The sequence below is a fragment of the Uloborus diversus genome, chromosome 3 (assembly GCF_026930045.1).
Source record: "Uloborus diversus isolate 005 chromosome 3, Udiv.v.3.1, whole genome shotgun sequence".
Classification (NCBI taxonomy): Eukaryota; Metazoa; Arthropoda; class Arachnida; order Araneae; family Uloboridae; genus Uloborus; species Uloborus diversus.
In genome coordinates this window covers 119,213,939-119,241,569 of record NC_072733.1, presented here as the reverse complement: position 1 = coordinate 119,241,569, position 27,631 = coordinate 119,213,939, and the positions used below count along the sequence as shown (strand labels likewise).

At 33.1% G+C, this 27,631-nt stretch overlaps 1 protein-coding gene across 1 annotated transcript in view; it reads left to right on the top strand.

Annotated features, from left to right (window-relative positions):
- Positions 1-27,631, top strand: part of LOC129218917 (synaptojanin-1-like) — a 186,162-nt gene that overhangs the window by 130,495 nt on the left and 28,036 nt on the right. Inside the window, exons 15-19 of the mRNA XM_054853238.1 lie at positions 1,618-1,810; positions 5,445-5,603; positions 12,134-12,281; positions 18,759-18,822; positions 23,503-23,715. Coding sequence (XP_054709213.1) covers positions 1,618-1,810; positions 5,445-5,603; positions 12,134-12,281; positions 18,759-18,822; positions 23,503-23,715 — 777 coding nt within the window. The remainder of the gene's footprint in view (positions 1-1,617; positions 1,811-5,444; positions 5,604-12,133; positions 12,282-18,758; positions 18,823-23,502; positions 23,716-27,631) is intronic.

Sequence of the window (27,631 nt, the reverse complement as noted above, 5' to 3'; positions counted from 1 at the left end):
GATTAAAGCTTTCATTTTAATCTGGAGGATTTGGCCCTTCCAACATTTCGAAATCTCAGGGGTTCCCAACCTGTGAGTCTTTCAGTACTGAATGTCATCATGAAGCATTTCTTTTCTGAATGTAACATTGTTTCTAATTTTTAAATGTACCATGTATTAGTTTTTAGACCATTGCATAAGAAAAACAAAAACAGCATTTTATTTTCCTTTTTAGCATTACTAATTGCAGTTCTTTTTATTAATAAAAGTTTTTTTCTTTTTTAAACGTCTAATGGGGTCTGCGTTTTATGCTATTTTGCCTAGTGCGATCCCCCGATACGGCATCCAGTCTTTCATGTACCACCATTAAAGCATGGATGTCAATGGCACGGATAATTTGGATGCCCAGTTTCCACCAGATGGAGGCACCTTAGCTCTCTTTGATGCGAAATTTGCACTAGGAATTTTCATTTTGCTAATAGAATTCTAAGCTTATTAGAATTCTATATTATTATAAATTAATAAAAGTATCTAGTTTATATATATATATATGAATTTTTCTTCAAAAAGTTTTCATGAAGTACCAATTGTAATATTAGTCAGTTGTTTTATGTGTTACTTTTCATGGATTTAAAAAATTAATTTGCTATGATTTTACCACAAATGTATGGGAAGTTAGTAAATCAATTAACTGGAAAAACTATAAATGCATCGGTTGAAAATTGTACTAGCTATTTTAATGAGATTGAAAATATTAGAAGGGGCTTACATTCTAGATTATGGAATCATTTCACTTTTGGCAAAAAAGGCCGGGGGGTTATTTTGGAGATTTTGCGGTATTCTACGAAGCTCCTGGTCTGGCTTTTTTCCTTGTATTGTTATACAAAGAGAGTGTTTGTAGTGCTGTTTCATTGATTCCTAAACATTTGGGATAGAAAATATAAGTTTTGGGAAATGAACATTTAGGATTGACTTGAAAATTGGCTAAGAAGAAACTGGAGACTGTAAGCTTGCAAGAAAAAATTTAGTTAACTGAAGACGATTATACCTTAGCAGAGAATAAGGAAATTGCATTAAAGTTTTGTGTATCTCCTAGTACGCTTTCAACAATTTTAATAAAAATTAAATGTTTCTATTGACGGCACAAGAAGAAAAGAGCAGCAGATACATCGCAGAGCACTTTTTTATAGAATCTCGTCTGAATGTTCACGACTCCCTCTTTGAGGCCTTAAAAGTATCCTTCGGACTATTCAAAAAAGAACAAATTTCTGCTCAAGAAGCAATGCTTGATTACGGATAGTTTTAAAAAATATCTTTTTTTTTTTTCAGGGGGGGGGGGAGGTAAGCAAAAATTGTTATGTTCTGCATAAAAATATAAATTAGTTTTTCAAACTCTTGAATGTATACAATTATACTGTACATTAACTGTATCAAGTATGTATTATCTTTTATACATTATTCTGTCACTTTTTTGCTCATATTATAAATTTTATGGGTTTCAATGGTAGTATTTTATTTTATTCTATGGTTTTATTTTTGTATTGGATGAGCCAAATTTTCGATTGGTCAAATTTTTTTCACTTTCCCTGCTAAATGTACTTTTATTCATTTATTTATTTATTTTCTGAATATTTTCAGAGATGTTGCTACTGATATTGTGAAAACTGGTTTAGGTGGAGCTGCTGGAAATAAAGGTGGTGTTGGCATTCGCATGACTTTATACAACACACCAATGTGTTTTGTATGTGCTCATCTTACTGCAGGTCAATCACAAATTTCTGAAAGAAATGCTGACTTCCATGAAATATCCAGAAAGTTATCCTTTCCAATGGTATTGTTTTCTCTTTATTATGCACGCACACATACAGTAAAGCACTGTTTATACGTTTTTGAAGGGACTGTATGAAAAAGCGTATGAATGAAATGAAAGAACATGTAATATATATAGATATTATACAAACATAGGTAAAATACAAACATGCTACAACCTTGGCAATCATTGCTTATTCTTTTCTTTCTAAGCCATACTTTATTCTGTGCAAATAATAGGGAAATATGAAGATTATGATGTGAAACATATAGGAGCATAGTCAAAATGATTGGTCTGGGGTCAGCTCGTATTTTTACGAGTCTTATTTCTCATTGCATCTAATGATGAATTTGCATAAGATTTGCACCAATCCAATATGTTTCAATCTTGTTCTTTTTTTAAGTACTTTATTTAAAAAGTAGTTTTCAGAAATCAATACCAACTACTTTTTTTGGTCTTTCACTACTTTTCTTTATTTAAAAAGTAATGTACTACATATCAAACTCCTAAAAAATGTTGCTACTACAGTAGCATCGTAACTTGTAGTATGCCACTTCCGACCACTGATTCACACTATTGACTGCTGTCTGTGTTTAAGTCCATCTCTTGCACTAATGTCTATCCATATTTAGTACTGCAAATGCACAATAAATACATCCTATTCAGTGGTTTAAATGTTACCTCCTAAGCACAAATTTGACTTCTTTCAAGCTTATTCTTTACTCAAATTTGGATCATAGCATTTATTTTTGGAGGGAAAAGAATGCTCACACAGGTTACCACTTGAACTTAAGCATGCTTTTTTTTTAAGGATAAAAGTGCTAGTACTTGTTCTACATTAATTCTGAAGCCTTAAAAATTGCTTCGAAGTCAGTTTTCAGACATGTAACTATGCTCCTTCCCCTAAATATCATTGCACAACTGTTTTGTTAGAATTATAATGTATAATAAAGTTAATACAAACCTAAAGAAAAATGCTAAAAGGAGGGGTAAGGTAAAGAAAAGTATTGATAATACAAATTCTCTTCAGTAATGGCATGTGTAGCTAGTTTCAACTTTGTTTTATTTTGCTCCCCCCCCCCCTTTTTTATAGTTCCATTGAATTTCTCTGTTTCAAATATAAACCCAAAAGTACTGCAACATGTATTTTCACATTGTTTCAATCATTACTAATCTTTAAAAGCCATTGAATCAAATATATACGTTTTTTCCCTGCAACCTCATTTCATAGGATCTGGTGGGGAAAAGTGGTCATAAATCAAATAAAGAGTTATATATTCGAAACAAAGACCTGTATCTTTTTTACAAACCAAATACACAAAACAATACATAGAACATGTATAGTACTTGAATAGAATATTTAATTGGCCAAGAAATGTTATTTTTAACTAGCCGCCTGCGGCGACCAGCTGGTTCGTCTTCTTACGCCATTCACCTTTCTATGCAAGCAGCCACCTACGGCGGCTGTTTGGCTAACTTGTAATTTACCTTTTACTTCAAGTTTGACGCCTTCGGCGACTGTTTAAATTAATTTGGCAGCAGTATTAATCAATCCATTTCTATCTTTTTTTGTGCCATTCCCGTTTTGACGCCGAGATTGCCGCCTCCGGCGGCTATCTACCTTCACGATCTATCTCTAAATTTTCTTATCCATCTCTATTTATTTCAACATCCCCGCTCATTTCCTAATAAAAACAAAGATCACTCAAAAAAACCGCTTTTTTTTTATTTAAGTAGAGCAAAAAAAAAAAGTTGTCTCCAAAATTCCCCATAGTGTGCCAAAAGTAACAAAGTAAAGCCAGTGACAAAGAAAAAAAAATCTCGCTGTTTTTATTGAATTAAATGCACACAAATATGAAATGTAACGTAATATAGATACAGCAAATCTTCCAGCTTGGGGGGGGGGGGGGGTGGAAAAAGAAATAAATGTAATCATTAAATAAAACAAAAAAAGAGAAGAAAAAAAGCAAGCGCTGCCGGAAAAACACGTAACCATCACGTTATAAAATGCAGAAGTAAGCTATATAGTAAAAAAAAAGATTAACATTCTTAGCGATTAAGATTCTGTCGTAAATATCGAATCAAAATCCAAGAAGTGACGTCAGAGGTATAAAAGCATTGTATAAAAGATTGAAGAACGCTTTTTTCGACCGATGCGTGGAAAGACATGATGTGTTCAGCATTAAAAAAATTGTAAAAAAAAAAACTATTGCGTATTTTTAAGAACTTTTTTCTTCTGAAGAGGGCGAAATGTTTTTACTATTACCAACTTAAATTTTAGAAATGAGGCTTTGATACTTCTCGCAGGATGATATTAGAAAAATATAAAACCCAGGAAAAAATGCAAGTTGAAGGTTTTTTCAAAATTTCATAAAAAATACAAAAATTGCTCAATCTTCAAAAATTTTTCATTCATCATATTTAAAATTAAATTTCCAACACTACAGTACAAAAAATATTTGTGTGGTGCAATTGGTTCGGGGTCTGTGAGGTAAAAAGCACTAAAAAGTGCAAAAAAAACACATAAAACATTAAATAACTTTTTTTCTAATTCAAAATTCAAAAATCGAAGCCCGAGGTGCACATCTTTGGCAGAAACTGTACCTGTATACCAAATTTCATCTTTCTAGGCCTTACCGTTTTCCCGGGAAGCGCGCCACACACACACACACAAACATCTTATTTTATTATATGTATAAATTTCATCCCCTTTTGGTTTACAGGGGTCTAAAAACGTCATTTTTGTCATTTTTCCGATTTTTGAGAAGCTTTAATCTGTAAAGGGTAAAAAAACACACATAAACAGTTAAATATTCTTATTAGCATAGTTCCAGTGATTAGTTTTTGCCGTATTTCATTTTGTGTTTCCGTCCCCTACGCGAGTTATTCCCCTTTGAAATGAGTAAAATTTTTACATTTGACCTTGAACTTTAACCTGTTGCCATTATTTTAACTATTAAGTTACAGCCACGTAACTCAGCATGTAAGACTATCATCTTATGCACTTTAACATCAAAGCGTAAAATTAACTGCCATAAATGTAATTCAAATAGATTTTGGCCAAAATGCAAAGGTCTAAAAGTCCCATTTTTGACTACGAAAATGACTTTTGATGACCTCTAAGAAATCAAGGGTTAAGGTTAGAAAAAAAATAAAAGTGGTTTTAAACATCATTCATATGCATCTTTTTGGGATATGAGTTTCAAAAAAATTGAAAATGGTCGAGCGCACTCATCCGTTGAATCTGTATGGAATGACCCTGCTGCATATTCTTTATTAATGTTATGTGAAATAAAAACCAAAATAAGTGAAGTTTTAAATGAAATTTCTGTATTTATTATTTACCAAAGTTGAAAAGCCTGTATTTTATGACCACTTTACTCCACCATACCCTATAAGATGTTTTTTGATAACTGGATTAATTTTCAAAGATTCATACAGAAATTTCATTCTGATACATTTTGGATATTTAGCCTTGCAGAATATACTGAAAATAAATTAAATTAAAGAATGCTGTAATGCAGCTCATTCAGTGATAAACTTTTTTTAAATGTGAATAAACTAATTTTGATAATTTAAATAGTCTTGCTGTTTTCACATATTTTTCGTTGTGTAAACTTTTGTTTAATAGCAATCTTTTGGCATTTCATTTTAGGGGAGAGTACTTGATTCTCATGAGTTTGTATTTTTTTGTGGTGATTTTAACTATCGAATAGATTTGCCACACGATGAAGTAAAAAAGCTAGTCAAAGAGAAAAATTTTGATGTTCTTCTGAAAGCTGACCAACTGAAGAATCAGCAACAGGCGGGTCAGGTAACTGTCATTACATTCAAATTTAATATGTAATTTAATGTAAACTTTAAAATAAAGAGAAGGCATGATTAAAAAAAAAAAATTCAAATTTGGAATAGTCACTCAGTATAACTTTGAACCATGGTTTCTCGACTTTTAACTCCACCACTATTCTTTTAATAGAACTCAAGCGTTAAGAAGGCTTAATTATGCTTTTTTAAATTGGTAAGGTAATCATGAGATGGCCAATTTTGCATGAATCAGCTTTAAACATTATGAGTTTTAACACTTTTAACTATAAAAGATCATTTTTTTCTTTCTTTCTTTTTTTTTTTTTTTAATCGGAGCTTTTTAAGTGCTCAAAGTACAGTCGGATCCTGACTTACGCGAGGGATGTGTTCCAAGACTCTTCCCTTAAATGGAAATTTTGCATTGTGGAATTGTGTTGTGTATATGATTTTTTATTAACATACCAAATCATTTTAGACAATTTTAAACACCTTTTAAACTGTTTTAGACCATTTTTTAGCAATGTATTTACCATTTCTTACATAAAGAGCCGGATTTTTACTGTATTTTTTAAAAAAGCTGCATTATTCAACATAAAATACTGTTATGATGCACAAAATCAATGATCAATGGGAGAGAGAGAGAGAGAGAGATAAAAGTAAAACAGTATGGTACTTTCAGTATGTAATAACACTAAAGCTCCACACTGTAAGAGTACTATACAACAGATACAATAAGTTGCGTTTATAACTTATAAATTGAAGATGATGATTTATACTGCGGACTCTGTACTTCATTCTAATACATTTTTAAATACAGCAGACTTTTGTATCATTTAGATCTATGGTAACACCCCTCTTTCATGGTCTCTATAATCTACAATACAAGAGCAGATTCCAGTTTCATACTGTTTGTATTCTGCTTAAACACTACTCTGCAAGCTTCATATTAAAACTAAGGTCTGGACTTATATATGGATTGCCTTCTCTGGACTTTTAATTGTACGTATCAAAGAGTCACTCATGCCTAATTGTCGTGCTGCCTTCGACCCACTTTCTAGTTGTTCAAGTGTATCAAAAATCTTTACCTTTTCTTAAATTGTCGCAAACTTTCGCCTTTTGTTTCCATCTTCAAACTTTAGATAAAACAGTGTACCTAGGTGCCACAATATTTCATCACCTTTCATATTTAGAATAAATAAATGAAAAATAAGGAGTGGTGATCTTATACACACTATCAAAGCTATGTTTATAGTGCGGTGTGTGGGAACTTTAGCGATGTTAAAAGGATGAAAGCACATTCACAAAGTCGATGTTTAGAAGTCAATAACCTAACTGAAACTTAGCATCACAATTAATTTTTAAATATTTTCGTATTGAGAGCGAGAAATTCCCTTTAGCTCTAAAATGCGTTGCTCCTGAAAAACTCGCGTTATAGCCATTTCACGTAAGTCGAATCGTGTTGTAGTGGGAGTTGACTGTATCTAAAATTTAAGGTATTAAAAATTACATTTTATACTGAACTGTAAATGAAAACTCTTTATTATTAGTAAGGTAAAAAACTACAACAATGAATGTAATAAGTGTACCTTTTTTTTACACGAGAGCGACATCTCATATTAAAATGATTGTTACGGGCCAGAATATATCGTCACCTCAGAGCAACAGTAAGATATCTTAGTGTTATTTCTGGGATTAGATATCTTACTGTTGCTCTGAGGCGTTAATATATAAAATTTTAAAATTGTTCTAAATAACATGAGAAAACATGGGGGGGGGGGGATTACAAACCAAGAATTGTTGTTATCATTACTAAATGCTTATTTTATTGAAACAAAGTTTGAATCTGTGTTTCAGAAACCAACATTTGAGTATTAGTCTCTAAATTTGTTACTTGGTATACAAATCGTGATTTTGTTTTCAAAGTTGCATAAATCAATGGGCTACACTGATCAGCTTTGGGGCCCTTGGGCTGTAGGTTGGGCACCACCGGCATAAGTAATACCAAGAAAATGTAACCAATCATATGCAGTGGCAGATCTAGAAAAAAATCAACAAGATGGAGAGGGGGGACACAAAGTTACAACTTTAAAAGATTTATTTATTAACCTATTGAAAGTACATATTTACAATAATGATAATTTTTATTTATTAATATCAATACTAAATTAATGATAACAGAAATGAAGACTTTAAACAAAAATATTTAAGGGATTTAAACTTTGTATGTAAATGTAATTTTGAACAAATGAATTTAAAACTCTTTAGTATCTACTTTCATCTCTTTGTGTATAATGCAAAATGTTCAAACCATTAAGCCTCTCCTGACTCATGGAGATATAAAAAATGAATTTATTATTTTCGAAACACTCAAGGACCTTTCTGCTAAGACAGTTGTAATCGGTAAAAAACACTGTTGTTAAAATACGCTGTATGTGATAAAATAGAGAAAATTTTTTGAAATGTTCCATGGGTTTTCAACTTTTGTGGTTTGTTACTACAAAGTTCTTATCACATGCATAGATCGCCAGAAAAGGTGTCTGTGCTTCATCTTTTCTAACAGCATCAATAATGTCTGCACAAGGGAAGTTTCAAAGTAAAATTTCAGTACAATTGCCATCAAGAAAGATCCTAGAACTCATTTGCCAATACTTTCTGGTGGATTATAGTAACCCTTTCCGGCGCGGTGGTCACAAAAAGGGACACCAATTTTAAAAATTTCTTTAAAAAAAAGTTTTTTCTTTAAAATTCCAAAAATCGCTGCATTAGTTGCTTTTATTTCTCTTTAATGCACACAGATGGCAGCACTATTAAATATGACTCTTTTTGTTGGCTTAATTTCTTGTTTAAAATACCTCAATTTTCAAGCTCAAATAAAATATTTTTTTCAAGATTTTAAAATTTACACCATAATCTAAATTAGTCAACCATTTTCCCTCAGGAATCCTGAGCTAATCAATCATAATTTTGCAAAAGATTTGAGTTCATTTTTGAATGCATAAACAAAGTTGCTTTCCAGGTGTCCCCAACTGTGGACACCGCCCTTCTAGAGCATTGATCTCACTGTTGTAGGTGAAAGATGTAATTTAATACATTTCAGAGATGGGGGACCCAAAAGAATAGTTTTCAACGTGCTTTTGTTTATTTATTTTGGGTTCTTGACCCAGAACAGGTGAATTTGAAGGCACATGACAGCACACATTTGAGATCTGCTTTTCCTGCCAGACAGTTGTATACTTTTTTATTCTTAGCTTTGATATTATTTTTTTTGTAAATGGTATTATACCGTAGTATTTTTTCATTTAATATTTTATAGCACAAAAGGAATGCACCATAAAGCAAGAACAATGTGCCAAAAATATTTTTAACATTTTAAGTTGCTTATTTAGATAATTTTATATAATCTATATAAACTTTCTTGAATTTTACTTCATCTGTATCTTGGAATTTTTATAGTAAAAATATTGGATTTTGTGTTCTAAATATTCTTAATGGCATAAATTATTGAAATAATTCGTAAAAATGCTTAAGAGCTTAAAATATTTGAAATTACTCCAACTATCATACAAGGTAAACATAACCTCTTCAGAAAACAATTTTGGCTCTAGGAGGGCGGTGGTCACAAACGGGGACATCACTCCCAGCTAGAGGGGGTGACTTTAAAAAAATTTTGACTGTGAAATCTATGTCCAGATAACCAATTTATCCCATCCATTGTGTTTTTTTTTATTATATTTCTAAAATTTTAATGATCCGCGCCTGTAAGGGTTATAGTAAAATCCCACTCCTCCTCGATCCATTCATCCTGAGTCTTCCTGTTCTTCTGCTATCAATTTCAGAAGATAGTCCTCCATCTGACCCTCATCTTGTTTACTAGACGAACTCCACTTATCATTTTTTTCTTCTGAACTTTCTTCTTCAGTCCTTTTCTTTGATCTCTTCTTGTCACTATTAAGCTTTTTCTTCACTACTTGGTCTTTTTATTTCTACTTCAAACTGCATTTTCTGGCTTGTGAACCTTTCATCAAATTATTTTTTCTGGTGCATCAGTAAGGATTTTTGATTTCCCCAGCCTTCCTCGTCTCTTTTCCAACTTTTATACCTTGATTGTACTTTGGGCATCCACTTACCCACCTGTTTTGGGTGCCCAAGGGACAAGCAAACTGTATGACCAAGGTACACGAAAGTGACTTTCAAAATATTTTTGAAAAAACACCAAAATGTTGTTAAAAAAACAGAAAATCCGATAGCACATTGTGAAGCGCACATTTCAAAGTATTGAAATAATCTATCACTGAATTTAAGAAAAATTTACTTTCTACCACTTATTTCTTATATTACTACACAAAACTGAAATGGCGACTGATGGAGCGACCAAAACACAGGAGCAGTGTTGCCACAACATGCATGTCAATTTCCTGCTTTTACACCGATATCACTTCCCAAATGACAGAGACAGCAGGGGGTGCCCAAGGTATACGACCTTCCCCTATCATTTATTACAAATTCATTTATAATTGATGATATTTACTGTTATAAAAATAATAATCTTTTATCAGCATTAGTTTTCAGCAAAAAAAACTCTTTCCAAGGTCTGCCAAAATAAGTGTCAGTTGAACAGAAAACCCTTTTTTCTTTCTTTCTTTTTTTTTTTTTTTTGCAAATTTTTGGATTGTTTCTGAAAATGTCTTGGGTATCATTGTGTTTCCATCAAACATGCAGAAACAAGTGTCTAAAGTGCAATTTGTTCATGGCCTATAAGCCACTGAAATGATTTTGTCCAAGCAGACATATATGGCACCTCTATTATTTACTGACTTTCATGTTAGCTCCATCACACCTGAATGCCTATTAAAGATATTTGCGATCCCAAGGAGAAACTGGAAAATTCTCGTCCTATTTTACAGTTAGGTGTACCAAAAACTGGTTTAATATTAACTAAAAACTAACTATTAACTCTTGTTCCATTCTTCAGCAATGCTTGTTATATACTTTCTATTTCTTTTCTGATAGAATTCAAGTTTTATCTTTGCTGTTATCGAAATATGAGACTTGTATTTGTAAAACTTTGGGCAACTAGTACATATTTTTGTGCTTCAGTGGTTGGGCATCAACAACTCTAAAGAACTCTGAATGCTGAAGGAGTAGCTGCTAAAGTCTTGTCTGATATTCTGTATCTGTGACATAATGTGAAACTAGATAAAAGTCAAGAATATTGTTTGCAGGAGTTTACTCATCTATGTAAGCATTTGTAGTTGAGGCTTGTAAAGGTGACTGGAGATCATCATTGCCATTCATATTCAATTGACTAGATGCAAATGAAGTCAAGACGCTAAAACAATCTCCTCTTTTTTTTTTAGGCTGCAGCTGCAATTTTCCTCTTTGAAGTACCTTGCTAATTTTTTCGCAGTAACACTTTCCATGGTTTCAATCACCACTACTCTGGTGCTACTTCGATACATTAAGAAGTTTTTCTCTTTCAGTTTTTTTTTTTTTTTAATTTTTTAATTTCTTTTTATTGTTTTGTTCTTGAACCAATGCAATAATTAATTACTTTGCACTTGCAAGATAAACTGTCAAGTAAAAGTTGACTTGCTGTGTGAAAATCTTCTAGTTTTTTATTTGGTATTTGAGGATGCGAGAATTCAAAAGATTTTTCCTTTTCAAAGAGTGATTTTTCATTTTCACTCATTTGTATCAACCAGTGAGAAGAAGCTTTTGACCATATTTCTTCAAATTTTGTTGTGAGCCATATTTTCTATTTCCTTGTGCATTAATTGGTTTTTAGTTTTTCTATCATGTTTCGGTTTATGATGGCTCTATTATTTGATAACATTTTCATAATTTTCCAAAATATTGCCATTAATATTTCTATCACATGAATCAACAAAGAGCTATTTCCGTCCTGGGTGAGTATGATCCATGATTTAAAAACAAAATATTGGACAAAGAGCTGAACACTAATCGAAGCTATAATGAAATTGCGTAGTAAACTTGCGCATGGGTCGTTTATTTCTTGACTCTTATCTGCACATTCCAAGGAATTCTCACGGCTGAAATGGCAAGTATGAGCACTAGGCAAATTGTTTTTGATAAGTTGCTCATGTGCAAACAAAATAATGTTAATTGTATTTGCAATTCTATGTGGAACATAACTAGGTAAAGGAGTCAAAATTTTAAACTCAATCTGAAGGCAAAAAGACTTATCAGATTGCAAAAAAATTTTACAAATGAGGCAGTGAGAAGCAAAGGGATGTAAGCGGAAATTTTCAAGTTTTCAGTAAAACGCGTTTAAAGATAACATCCTAAGTTAGGCTTTCATGGAAATATTTTTCTAAATCATGCTGTATAGCAGCAACTATCAGGGCTGCTAGTACCATCTCTTGCCCCAAGACAGAGGAAAGGTTCACCTACCATATGTACTGGTTATCTCCAAATTTTTAATTTTGCCACTTACATCCCTTTGCTTCTCACTGCCTTAAATGTTAATTTTAAAGCATTTTGCACCTTTTTAATCCTGTGTATTTATTTCTTTGTTTTAAGGTTTTTAAAGATTTCATAGAAGCACCCATATGTTTCCCACCTACATATAAATATGATATCTTCTCTGATGATTATGATACAAGTGAGAAATCCAGAATTCCTTCTTGGACTGACCGAGTTCTGTTCAGAAGAAAAATATTCTTAACTGGTAATTTTTCTAATTTTAAATTAGCTGCTATAGCATGGTTTTTATGCTTTTAAAAATCTTGAAATAAAAAGTTTAATTTTCTTGTGCTTGAAAACCTTAGAAAATGATAAAATATATCATTAGTCCTTAAATTTTGTGTTTTTTAAAGGGTGCACTAAGAAAACTTGTCAAATGTGAGCGCCTTTTTTGTGCATAATTTTTCCAACTTTATTTGTAAACTCTGAAAATCAATTTTTTATTATTAATCCAATTATTTTGGGGTACCTTTTTATTTATTTATTTTTAACAGAGATGAAAATATTCCGTGGATCCGCGATTTTCCGCTTTTTGTATTTTTTCATTTCCCGGCCGTCGAGCATTTTCAAGCGATCGATCGCGTTCTTGCGTCAGGATTTTTGATGTCTCATGTGTTCTTCCTAAGGTAGAAAGAAGAAAGGCACTTCGTTTTGTGGGTGGGGTGGGAAAAAGGCTCGAGAATGACATAGACAGCATCAGCGTTTATGCATTTCGAAATCCAATTGCATCCGCTTCCATAACACTCGCTCATTTTTGTCTACTATGCCATCCTATCACTTAAACCTTTATAACTTTTTGTAAACTATTCTTTTCAACTCTTGTATGTATTTTAGTTTTTGCTGAAGACATGTACGCTCATGGTTTTGCTGTGCCCATTTTACAGCCTCTTTCCAACTGTTGTGCAAATACCCCCTCAACTCCCTTGTGCCCTGACCTTCCTATAAGGATTCTTGCTGAGGCACATGTTCTTTCTTGAGTAGAAAGAAGTAAGGAACTTTTTGCTGTTATGGAAGAGGATGAAATAGGAGTGGAGGGGAAAATGCTGGAGGTGGGTGCACTCGTTAGATGTAGCTTCTGAAATCCGATTGCATCCGCTTCTTTAACTCTCTCTCATTTTTTTCTGATATGCCATTCTACTTCTTAGATATTAATACCTTTTTGTAGACTAGTATTTTCATCCCTTCTTATACTTTATTTATTTATTTATTTATTATGAAGACTGCCAAGCCCATTCAAAAATGTTTATCCTATTCCATCCGAGTTAATTTAGGCCAACATCATCCTTCAAATCTAGTTTTAATGCTTATCAGGCTTGCCAAAGATGTAGCTCTTGAAGATCATAAATTTAAGTTTATTTTAATTATAGGGGAGACCAGGGCAGGTTTCCAACTTTTTTTTTTAATTTTTCATTTAAACATTTTGTTAAGTTTTGATTACGCCTTGAATTCTTGTACTCTAGGCTAAGTATTAACATTACTAAAATATAAAAAATTAAAAAAACTTCAAATAAATAAATATATATTTGTTACCTAGTCACGTTGAAAACCAACCCCGTAGCCGGGGCACGTTTTCTAACATATAAAATTGGATCAGGGCAAGTTTTCCAATTAGTTTAAATGGTCTATAATAAATGTAAAATAAACATGGAGTGTAACGTAAAATTTATATTCTAATTAATTAGTAAGTACAATGGGTACATTCTTAATAATTTATTGCATTAAAATGTATTATAACAATAATCAACAATAATCAAAGTTAGTCAGAGTCACCTTCCATATCACTGTGACAGTTAATGCAAACAAAAAACAAAGAGTTTTCTTTTTTGATGCACGCTATGTGAGCCCATTTTTGCAACGAATATACACTGGATCCACTTTTCTTTTGGCTTTGAGTTAGAAAAGGTGTCAAAGCAATATAGGCAAACACAGTCCTCATCTTCTTCCTCACTTGGTACATTGGTATATTTAGTTTTATTTTTCTAAAGCTGGCGAAATGTCTTCTTCTCCCTTTTTTCATCAACAAATAGCTGAGGCTTCACAGTTTGCTTTACTTTTTCATTTTTCAAAATGACTGTGTTGGACTTTTCCTTTTTTTTTTTTTTTTGCTTCTTGCTCTGTTTCAAGAGCGTTTTTGATAGGAGTATCTGTTATAATGGCGGATTTTCGTTTTTTTCTCCCCTTGCCTGTGCCTTTTCTCGGGGCAGCCTTTTCAAATGGTCTGATGGAAAATGCTGTTGAGGCCAAGAACCAGCTATCAGCGAGCGAGATGGTTGTGGGTTATTCTCACCTTGGGTGTCCTTAGACATAGAAGGAACACCTTCTGGTAGCCCTAATTGTGGTTGACATGGTTCATTGAGAATAATTGAAAAGGAACTGGCTGGACAATTGTCAGAAGTGTTAATAGTTGGGCATACATTGTTTACTTCGTTTGGAGCCAATCTGTCTGTGAAATAGGAAGGCATAAAGTATGTATCAGTGAAAGTTTCGGGATTGAGTAGACATATTCGACTTGTGGAACTTCGGCCTGAGGTTCTTCGGCTTGACCTACTTCAGTCGGAGCCAACTGAACATTAATGAACTTGTGGCGGCAGTTATTTAATGTTCTCTTATTTATATTTAAATCTACAGAAGCTTTCCTAACACTACATCCATTTCTTATTGCTGCAAGCACTGCATTTATTTGCGCTTGCGTGTTCCCTCGGTCTGACTTCTTACGGTAATTGCGCACCATTTTCAGTTCATCTGATATATCACATTGGAGAATGAAATTCAGTTTCAGATATGACTTGATACTATTAAAAAAAAAAGATCTTTTAAGTAGTTATCCCAAACTTAGTTTTAAATATTTATAATTGTGGTTTTATGCAGTAATTATAAACTGTATTGGCTAAAAATATCAAGTTAAACGATTAAAAAAAAAAAAACATTCATGGAGCGCCCGGGGCAAATTTTCCAATTAGAAAATATGCCCCATATTGAATTGGAATACATGCCCCAACACTATATTTGATTTTTTTTGTAATATTTAACTATGAAAATGAAGAAAACTATTTGCCAAAGCAATCACGCCGTCAGACCCATAATGAAATACAGTTTAAAGTTTGGTCCTGGCAATGAAACAAAAACAGTATCATACATGTTTTTTTTAATGAAAAGTAAATGCTTGCGAAGTTACTCACCAGAAGAAAAACTGCGAAAGTCGCATCAAGACAAAGCCAGCTGATGAACTGAGGATCACGTGGAAGGCGTGCGCAGTGCTACAGTTTCACACTGTCCGGTAAACGTCACTACCTAGCGAGAAACATTTAAACTATGGCGCGTTGGAATACGTGCCCCTATAGAATATCTGCGCCGGTCTCCCCTATTGTGCTATTTTATTATGACATACATGTAAATATAGGAAATTAAAGATGCTTACATTCTCAAATCATGACATAGCGGTAGAACTTTTTTATCAATTTAAAAATAATCATTTTTATGCTAGAGCTTAAAATGACCATCAAAGCTCAAAAAGAATTTGGTTGGGTTTAGTTTTTTAATGATTTTTATTATACCCAGCTGCTCCACAAAATTTCAAAATGCTCTTCAAATTGTTTCTCCAAGGTTAGCCACACTGATGATAATGTCATTTTGTACTGTCTGACCATCGATTACATGGAAAGGCTAATGTCTGGTTTATAGGCGGAAATGGACGTATCTATTAGTTTATAGGGGTGTTAGTTGGTTTGTTATAGATGTGCACTTTTGCCTCTTATTATTTAGCTTAGTTTTTAACCGACTTCAAAAAGGAGGCGGTTATCAATTCATACCGTATGTATGTTTTTTTTTTTTTTTGTTTGTCCACTCATAGCGTCTCACCTAGTGAAGCGATTTTGATGATTCTTTTTTTAATGGATAGGGGATGGCTCAACTTAGGTCCCATTACTTTGTTTGACCATATTTGTTCATTAGAAAAAAAGTTATGGGCAAAAAACAGTAAATTTTATGCAATTTCCCTATTAAATGATTTTGTAGCGAAGTTCGCACTTTTCATCCGTGGATAACGGTGGTTCAGTGGTAGAATTCTCGCCTTCCACACGAGCGACCTGGGTTCAAATCCCGACTAGGACAAAGTGAATTTTACTAAAATTTCGTTTCTACTGTTTCCCGTATTTTCTCGAAGCTTCTATTAATTTTTGTATCTTTCCAAGTCTGGAAAGTTCCAGCACTTTCTCAAGTTGTATATAAGGAGATGTAACGTTCATTCGTGGTTCTGAATAAAGATCTCGAGTTGAGACTAAAGAGTATTCGCTTCATTTGGCTTTCACATTGTCTTCCCTATCTTCATCTATGCGACAATAGGAAACTCATTGTTATAAAAGTTTGGTGCCATATAACAGTAACATTAATAGTAATTGTAATGATAATTTTGAATGAAGGCTTCTCTGAAGCAAGCATCAAATTTCTTCAAGGGATATTTCAATAATGGGGAATCTGGCGCTGTCGTCTCATTTTTGGTGTAAATAATTTTATTTTAGTAAAACCCTGCTGATTTATAGTAACCCTATGTGAATTATCAAAATCTTCCTTTCTTCAGTGCTATTGCTCCATAGTAGGGGTAAACCTAACCTGGAAGCGAGGTGATGCAGTGATTAAGATCTGCTTAGCCTTCACAATGCTACCATTAGGTTTGACTCAACTACTCTGTAGTATTTTTATCGTTATCATCTATGTCGATAACAGATGATCGGGGCTAAGTAAGAAAATACAGGATTGCATCATGAGCAACTTAGATGCTGTGGAATGTAAATTAGTTAGGAAAAACGTAATACTTAAATGGTTATAATTAAATTAACTACGCATGATTTCCAGAGAGGAACAAAGATAAGGTTTTAGTGTCAATCGCTTAAAGTTTAACGCGTGTCAATAGTTTTTTTTTAGTATGGAGTATTTTTAAGAAAAAAAAGTGAAGTTTCATGATGGTAAGTTCTTATTATTTCTGAAATACCTACATTTACACTAAAAAGAATGAAATAAAAAAATTTTGAAAAAAAAATAGAACCGACTTCAAAATTGCTCTAAAAAGTGAAAAATAATTTTATTCTTTAAACACCATCGATAATGCTTTTAAACATAATTTTTGAAGTTGGCGCAAAAACGATAGATAAAATCATTCACGGCCATAACTCAAATACAACTGTAAATTTAACCAGGACCATTTTCTTCACTATCACATACATTATGCATTGATGACAGCATATTTGAATAGCGATATAAATGTTTCGTTCGTAATTTTGGATGCTTTTCTGAAAAAAAAATATGAACGAAGCATGGTTACACTGGATTTTACGTTTTGTTTTTGCGCCAACTTCAAAAATTATGTTTAAAAGCATTATCGATGGTGTTTAAAGAATAAAATTATTTTTCACTTTTTAGAGCAATTTTGAAGTCGGTTCTATTTTTTTTTCAAAATTTTTTTATTTTAAATTCAAATTTGCTCTCAGCAACATTTTTTTAATCTAAAGTATATTCGATCTATATTCTCACGGCAAAAATTGATTTATTTATTCACAACAAAGTTTTGAGCTGACAAGTTTTGCTAGCTAAAAAGTTTTGAGCTACAAAGTTAAGAATAAGAATTGTATCCATTTAAAAGAAAGAATTACATATAAATACATTTCTTAAATTATTTATTCAGGGCTGTATTGCACCCCACATGCAACTACTCCCATACTCTATAGGTAGGTCAGTCAGAAAGTTAGTTGCACTACTTTGTAAATATATTTCGTTTGAGACAATTTTGATGAAACTCTGTGGCAATACTTCAGGCATGTTCCTTTGTCGTGTGACGTAGCAAGTTCCCCAAGGCAAGTTTAGTTTTTCTGATAATCAGTTTTAAACAAGTCTTGACAGATGCAAGTAGTGTCCAAATGGGAAAAGCGTGCAGTGATTCGATTTTGTGGGCAAAAAGGTGCAACTACTCTGAAATTTTCGGTCAGTAACGTTTAGTGAATGGTGAAAATGAAATGTCACGTTAAGCTATTGTGAAATGGTGCAACATGTTTGAGAATGGACGTACAGATATTGACAAAGCTGAGAGCGAGGGCAGACCAAGTTTAGGTGGGAAGTGTGGGATCACCCTCCATAGCTCCCTAAGACTTTCATCTCCTAACTTCATTGTTTTTGGTCCAATGAAACAAGAACTTTCAAAGGAACAATACCATTCGGATGATGAAGTGAATGCTGCAACCCCTACAATGGTTATCGGACATTGAACGGGATTTCTTTGCGGAAGGCATCGAAAAATTGTACTATGCCTCGACAAATGCTTAAATAACGAAAAAAGTTACTTTAAAAAGTAGATTTTGAATGGAACTGTAAGATAACAAAAAAGTTATTGTAAAATTTTACTTCTTTTATTTTTTTATTTTTATTTTATTTATTTTTTTTTTTTTTTGAGCAGTTTGACTAACTTTCTGACTGACCCTCATACTTAATGATTTTTGCAGGTGCTTAAAGTTTGAAAAAGAGTTCTTTTAGCACTTGCAGAAGTATTTTGCTTTAATCTTTAATGTGAATAACATTTCTCTTTCAAGGTTTATTATTTCAAGCAAAATCAAACTCTATATCTAAAATTGCTTTGAAAGAGGTTCTAATGCATATTATTTTTTCTCTTGTATGTAAAACTGACATTTTTCAGAAGAGATGGATTCTCCTGGAAGTATTGTGTTTTATGGTAGAGCAGAATTGAAAACATCAGATCATAGGTAAAAGAAATCTAAGCTTTACTGTTCAATTTAGCTTATTTGAAAATCGGCATTTTAATTTCTTTCTCCGTTTAAAACAAAATTGACTCATGAAATAAATGCTAAGCTGATTTTTCTGAACAATCATTTGAGTAACTGTTTTTTTCATGGTGTTTTAACTCATTTTTAGCCGTTTTTTGCCAAAGTACATTTATGCAATTTTATCGCAGTCTTTTAGTATCTGTTTTGAGGGGCCGTTTTTCTGAGAATTTCCTGAATTGTACAAAGTTCAAAGCCTTTTGAGCTGTAACACGATGATATTTTTTGTACCTCTTAGGTTTGTAGTGTCCCCCTCCCCCCTCCAAAAACAAAACTGTTAGAAAAAAATTGCAGAAGACTTTTACACTTTTTGTAGTAAAATTTTACTAAAATTATAATGTTCCTTTAAATGCTGATGAGAAAAAGGAAAAAAAAATCATAAAAATAGAATGTTGATGCCATACTTTCACAAAAATAGGTAGTGGGGTAAAAATCATGGGTTTTGGCTCCTGGTCTGTCGTAAAGATAGGCAATAGAAGTGAAACTTTTGTATTACAGGGGAGCACTGAATTGGCGGAAGGGTTGTATTACCTGTTAATTTGATGAACTCAATGAACCAGTGACTCTTCCTAGAACCCCCTACAAAGGACAGATTGAACGATCCTCCATTTTGGTTCCAAGACCCATTTGAATCCAGACTTGTTTCAAGTACTTCTAAATACACTTCACTATAGTCACTGGTTGCTGTGTCGTAAAAATAACCAATGAAAATTTGAGTCAGCAAATCTAGCAAGGTAACTAATTTCTTTTAAAAAATAATAGCTCCTTGGGAAATATTTCCCGTTAAGAACCAATTTTCATCTTTAACTTGTTTGAAATGAAATCTTCTTCTTTTATTAACTCAAACAGTCAAAGACCAACAAAACTACACATCTGAAATTTAGACACCAGTTTTATTCAACTGGGTTTCTGTACACATACTAATTTTGCTGCACAGCTCAATCTAGCTAACAATCACAGAGCCTTAACATGCAGAACGCTAAGCTTCAGACCCTGGATCCTGGATTGAGTCCTGGCCATGACATTTCAGGCATATTCACAACATCAACTTACAAACACACTGTAGCACTCAACTCATTACACGCAACCACGGACAATGAGAAAGAAAAAATCAAGAAGAGATTATGAACTTTTTGTCACGTAAAAATACAACTATGTACCCTGAAAATGCTAGTTTCCATATTTTCTGGTATGTACCCAGCTTAGTCTTGGCTCGGGACCATCACAAGGTTAAAGTTGATGGTTAAGATTTTGATAACCCCCCCCCTTTTTTTTTCAAACGTATAAATACAGGAAAAAGAGTCAGAGCAAATCTAGCTTCTGATTTAGGTTGAAGTCATTACTAGAATATAAGTAAACAAATCAGAATTGCACCATATATATACATACATGTGCCAAGAAGGAGGATGGGCTTGCTGAAAGGTCTGCATTCAAGCATAAAACACCAATCCTTATTTTTCTTTTTCATATTTAATAACTCCCTTTGTACGCTTCACAATCCAACTATACATGAGAAGTCATAAAAATGAAAAAAAAATTGGTGCTTTAAGCTTTAATGCAGATGGACCTTTTGAAAATTTAAATATAGAGCTATCCTCTTCTTTCAGCAAATCCTTCAATCAGCAACATGAACCTAGACGCAAAGTAACATTGCACAGAAACACAGGTACTAAAGCACTCTCTCAGAAAATTATGAAAAGTATAATGCAAAACTGCATAGACAATCTTTGGGAATCTTTGAATGGAGGAGATTCAGATTTCTTTCCTGGTAAATTTTTCAAATTTAAGTCTTAAAAATGTGGTTGAAGAATATATTTTGTAACGTTGGAAGAACCGCTGGAATTCAAGGATTTTATCCCAGAAATGTTTCAAACTTGAAGTTTCAAAAATGTGATTTAGTTTCATATTCGATGATAATAAGGAAAAAGGGCTCTCCCCTGGAAAAATTTTTGGAGATGAGGTGCTGAAAAACACAACTGAATTCCATTTGTGATGATGTCATAGGAAGGAATGGGATTCGGAACTCTCTTAGGAATTGTCAAAATTAAAGTTACAAAATACAATTTCAGTTGATCTTTGGGGATGTTTTTGTGCATTTTGCTCTTTGGTAATGATAGAGTTCTGAGACCCCGGAATTTTTTTTAACTGAATTTCTTAAACTGCAATTTCAGTCGATCTTCAAAGATGTTAGGTAAAAGGGGGTTAGGGGGTTCTCCCATGAAAAATTTGAAATCTCTGTTCTAAAAACTCAGTTGGCCATCTTTAATGACCTAATGGAAAAAAGGGACTCTAAGTATTTCCCCGAAAATTTTCGAAAATGAAGTTTTGAAAATGCAACTTTAGACCTCCTTTTAGCAATGTTAGAGAGAAGCGTGATTCAAAAGCTTTCCTCTGAAAATATTTTGAAATTAAAATTCTAATATAGACTAATTTGATAGCTTTAGGGAAAGGGGCGGGGTTTGGAGCTCTCTCAGAAAAATGTTTCAAAATTAGAGGCCCCAAAAATGCAATTTTGGGCCACTTTTGATGACGTTAGAGGCAGAGATGAAGTTTGATTCTCTTCCTTCAGAAATTTTTAAATTGTAGATCTTAAAACGCATTTTCAGAGAACCTTTGCTGACCTTATAGGAAGAGGACATTGGGGACTTTTACCCCGGAATTTGATCTTTTTTTATGAGTAAGTTTATTGATAAGACATCACTAACAGAAGGTAAGGCTTTGCTCGCTAATGCCACCCCCTGGATACAACTCTGAAGCCATGCTGTAAATCTAAAACCAACTTTTTAAGTCCACCAAACTCCCTCTCATATTTGACGCGCAATTATAGAAGTCTTCTTAAATACTGAAAAGGCAAGTCTAGACGGACAAGAACATCTTTTAGGTGTATCAAATACAGTCTTTTTGTTAATATTTAGAGTTTCATAAAGATCTACAAATTCCTCAAAGATTTCATAATTTTTATTGACTCTTGTCAAGTAAAAAGAAACTTATTCTCAAGTAAAGCACTCCTCAAGCAAATGCACTCGCCACTCCCTCCAAAAAAATGACACAAGCAAATTTTTGAGAGACCTGAGCCTCCCCCCCCTCCCTCTAGCCCCATGGAGTCTTGGCTAGTGTCTGGGGGTGCTGGAGTTTGGGTTGCTTGGACTCCTGGTATGCATCGAAAAGACTCACACCCCAAAGGGATTATTCCAAACTGACCAATACCTCAGCGTTCCCTTTCATTCCCATTTCATTGATCCAAAGCTACCAATTGCATTCCATACAGTGAGAGCAATATGTCAATTGTAAGACATCATGCTAACACATTGGGTGTGGTGTGAAAAAAAGAATAGTAAGGGTTGTGAAAATTTGGAAGCTGAAAGATAAAAGTGAGTCTGTGTTGCAAGTTTCATTTATTTTGAATCAGTTTAAATGTGATATTTATAATGTTTGGCAACATGGAGAAAACCTCAAACACACGTATCGATCAGGAATGCCATCACAACCACATTTTGTGGAGATAGATGAATTAAGAGAAGTTCTAACTGGAAATTTGGCTGTTGATCAAATAAGTATTCAACTTGGATCAAAAATATCTCGCAATTCCACACACAAACAAATAACTAGATTAGGATTCAGCAAATTACAAAAATTTGCTTGTAAACCTTTTCTGAAACTCAAAAACAAGCAAGTCTTAAGTGGACAAAACAACACTTGTAATAAATGGACTAGTATTATTTTCAATGTTAAAAAATCTGGAATTTAGCTGGACCACTCTATTGGTGTCTTGAGAAAAGATTCCAAGTACCTATTCTGTAGCCAACAAAGTGGTTTCTTGCTCATGATATGGGGGCACTTTAGGCTGTCATGGTTAAACTTATCTTTGCTTCCAGAATGGCAGACTAAATTCAGAAATTGTGAAAGAAACTCTGAGTCAGTGTTTGCCACCATTAAGTAAAACCCTTGATGTCCCAATTTGGACTTCCTGAAAAACAATGCATTGATACACATTTACCATTGTGCAAAAGATTTGCTTACTTCCCAGAATATGGATTTGATGAGCTGGCCACCAGTCCTGCTGATAGCTCTGCTCAGCTCGCCCATCCCTGTTCCCTAGATCTCAATCTGATAGAGGACATCTGAGGAATCCTCTCATGTGATACCTACAAGAATGAGAAGCAGTATTACACTTTTTTAGAGCTCGAATCAGCAATCAAGGAAGCTTCTTACAGACTCACTCCTGAAACGTTCCAGAATTTTGTGTTATCAATGTTAAATCTCATCAGGTGTGTACCATAGTGTACTAACTGACTTTAGTACTTTATTAGATGTAAATGTTACGTTTTTATGCACATAAACTTACTTTTGATTCCTCATTGTTTATTACTTTTCTTTTGATGGATTGTTTCTGAATTCAAAACATGAAATTTAAATTTATTGTTTAAATACAGTACAAATTTCAAACTACTCCAGTATATATTTTTTATTTTATTAAAGCATTTAGGTGGTACTTAAACTTTTGCACTGCACTGTTTATATATGTGTATATGTTTTCACTTCCTTTTTTTAAATTAATATATCAAAGCATTATGAGCATTCAACCAACATTTTGTTTTCTAGACCTGTCATTGCTCACATTGACGTAAATATTCTTCGTATTAATGAGCTTAAACGACTTGAAGTTTTTCAAGAGTTGATATCATCTGGACCACCCGATGGAACTGTAATTGTTCAATTTGAAAGTGTTTATGGAAAAGATGGTGTTGTGATTGACACTGAGTTCAAGTTTAAGTTGTTACAAGAACTATTTAGCGAAAACATCATTCAAATCAGGTATTTTATTGTTATTCCCTTAATTTAATTGTTAAAATTCAGATAACAATGGATACCATAAAGCAGAGTAAACACTTTTCAACTTTGACCATAAAGTAGGTAATTAAGATTATTTTTTGCTATAAAATTTCGGTCTTGTTTTATTCTTGCACTTTTGAGCAAACACAAAACATTTCAAACAATTTTTATCTTTATACAGTGAAACCTGTGTAAGTTGATCACTTTCGGTGCACTACTTTAATGGTCAACTTTAGCAGGTGGTCAACTTATAGAGGTTGAATTATATGATAAAATCTAATTCTGTGCCTGAAAATAGCGGTTAACTCAGGCGGATGGTCAACTTACAAGGGTGATCAACTTAACAGGTTTTACTGTATATAATTCTTTTGCATTGTTCTGATCCACCTTCAGAAATAGTTGAATAGGAAAATATGTTAAAACCTTTATTTGTTATGATTCAGCCTTTAACAGAGTTAACAGATACAAGTAATAGTAATGGGGGATTGGAACAAGTAGTTACTATCAAACAGAATCTTTATTTTTTATGCAAGTAAATGTAGGATTTGTCGAAAATTCGCAAAAAAAATTTGACCTCAACAAAGATGTCAATTCACTGTAAAAAATGTATTTGTGTTTTTGAAATTTTAACATTTAATATTAATTTGATTTCTACTGTCATTCAGTTAAGTTAACCTGTTCTTAAAACGAGCTGATGTTTGGATGTTTGAATATGGCTGAAGTTTCTTTATGGCGGAAAAATGCTGCCTCTTCCTTTGTTTCTTGATGTCTGCAAGTAGTGAACACTCTTTGGAGATTTTCTACCTCACATTTGTCATTGCCTGGGAACAGAACTTTGGCCACGTAGAGTGTGTATGAGTTTTCTTTACCAAGAACATTAAAAACAAGGAAGTCTCATGGAGCAATTGTGCTTGAAAGTTGGAAATTTTGTGAGATTCCAAAATCTGTTTCCCCTTCAGAAGTTGTAGACTAGATGAACTCTTTTTCACTCTCATGTTTGTAATTGGGGCTGGAATTTTCTGATGATGATTTTGTGAATAGTTACTTTTTCTCTCTGACTTTTTTTTTTTTTTTTTGTCCTTTTATAAATTTTGATCAAACTTTAGATTTGCCATTCATACATACGCTAGCTCAACCAGGGTATGTCTTCTGAAAGGGGGGTGTAGCAATATACTAGCATACATGCATACAAACTAAGACACTAAGATTGGCAATAGGGCCTAAAACAGAGGTTTCTGTGGGGGCAGGGGGTCCAACCCTCTGTCTTTGTTGCATGCTTACATACATATATTTTCATAGATAACTTGAAGTTACTGCTATGTGGTCAAGTAAACCGTTACAGTAATATGTAACGTCTTTCTGTAGACTGTAAACCAGACAGTCTATAGAAAGAATCAGAACAACAAAAATATGTTTCTGATACATCCTGTAAATCCCAAACCCTAAGTTTTTCTTTGATTCCCCTAGACTTGAATTATTGTAAGTTAACTGTATATACAGTGGGTGGCCAAATTATTAGGGACACTACTCAAATTCTCGTATTTTCTAATTAGAAATTGCTGCTGGCATCATTATCAGAGACGTAGCTAGACCCGACTTTCGGGGGGGGGGGGGGTTACTTCTTATATATATATATATTTAGTTTAAAAAAAAAAGAGGGAGGTGAATCTTACATACTTTGGAATGGGGTGTCCCAGTTCCGATACTTGTGTCAAAGAAAGCAAAAGCAAAGATTTTTTTTTTTAATGTTATGGAAAATTCAACTTTTTTTTTCTTTTTCTTCCATTTAATTTAAAGTGAAATTTTCTAGCAACGTCTTGCAAAACCAGTCTATCCAAATCAGGGGGAAATCACATATCTGATGTGCATGTTCCGTTCATTTCAGCGTGACTGCTTAATTTAGAGGCTAACACACATCTACAAAAGTTGGCATCCCTGAAAGCTAATAGATACTTCTATTTCCGTCTGTAAACTGGATGTTTGACTTTCAATCTCATCGGTAGTCAGACTATATTGACTGTTTTTACCAACTTGGTTTGCACTAAAAGTATGAAATAAAATAAAAAAAGACTTCTTGAATTATAACCCGCAAAAAATGAAATTTCCTTTCATATCGTTATATTTATATGTTGTTTTTTATGTATTTACATTTATGCTAATTCTAAAGCAGTTAATAAAATTTGAATAAAAAAAGTTAGGGAAGAAATATAGGTGGTAGAAAGTTATTCGCTCAAATGCATACTATCTGTTCTCCTCTCAAATCTTTATTTTTAATTTTATTAGCTGCTTTAGAATTTACATAAATATCTATTTGAGAGAGCAACAGCAATTTTTGAGTATTATAAACAGAAGTCTTATTTTCTACTTTTTAATGCGAACCAAGCTAACAGATAATCTAGATTCATTTCGTTTTTAAACATTTTATTCATGTAATGCTATGTAGTTTTTCTTTTGAATTAAAATAAAATTACCTTCAAAAGGGTTCGATGGGACTAATGCTGCTTTTCAGACTGTACTTCGTTTTCTTCAGACAACGTTAACTTTCTCTTTTTAGAGCAATCCTTTTCGTCATTTTAATTTTTCTTTGGGTTTAAAAAAGCTTGTTATCGGTTTTGCTCGCTTCATTATGCAACAACTTTCACTTAGAATGTACTATTTTAAACAGACTGTATGTTTCCAAAAGAATACGCACTAAATACTGGCTGAAAAATGAATATGATTGCAATGGATACTCTGGTTAGCAAAGGTCGTTTTGACTATGATCTATGACACACACGAGACCAGACCAACAATAACCTCCATCGTCTCGAATTCCGCTTATGCTATCATTTTCGGATTCAAAGCCCAATGATCTTTAAGCAGCAAACAAAAACATTTTCTTCAACTCAGAAACAGAGGAATTTTCTTCAAAAGCTGAGGAGGCAGTGGAAAAAAGGGAGAAATGCGTTCCACGAATAATCTTTCCAGGAAGATTAACCAAAGGACAGTCGTTTTGCGCACTTTCTTGGAAGAAGAATAATTGGGTGAAATTCACAGGTTTGACATGTAAAATGAACATTTCAAGTTAATGGTTAAAGGTCATTAAGTTAAAAACCATTTCGCTTTGTTATCTGGATTAGTACTGTTCTTTGGTTGCTGTCTTTCTTAAAATTGTTTCCTTAGAAAACCGAAATGATAGGAGTGAAAAGAAAGTATAAGTTTTTTTTCACATGATGAAAAAAAAGGAAAACCGTAGAATACTGGCCAAGTTAGATTTGCAGCAATTGCTAACCTCAAGAGGATAAATAATGAATCAAAAAAAAAACAGGGACCAAAAAGCAATAAAAGACTTTTTCTTGAAAAAGATATGCTTAAAGTTTCTTTTATTGTCAAAATGATTCCTTAAACTCGCAATAAGGCATTTAATAATGTAATAATAGAATAAATACCTAACAAAACTAATAAAGAGGAATTTTAATCAAGAGCCCATATTGTCTTTAGTATCGATTTCAAATTTTCACCATCATATTTCAAATTTCTATAAAAAGTTTCTTAAAGCCCCCGTATCTCAAAACCTCTTTATCTCGATTTTTTCTTTAATGTGAAGTTCGAAATATACAGATTCGAATGTATGCAATATTCCCACTGCGCGGCTTATAAAAATTAAACATATTTAACAATTTGCAAAATCTATGACAAAGAAAGGCTGCATATACGTGGATTTAACAAATCAATCTCATTTCTAAAGCGAAGTGTCAAATTTCACTCAATTATCAAAAAATTGTTGCAGCAGAGGGAGGCGTCTTTATGCTTGAGGGTCACACATGGAGCAGATTTTCAAAGGCATGGGGGGGGGGGGGAGCGAAATGAATTTTTGACATTTCTTACTCAGAAAAAAGTCGGTTTGATATTTTTCTTT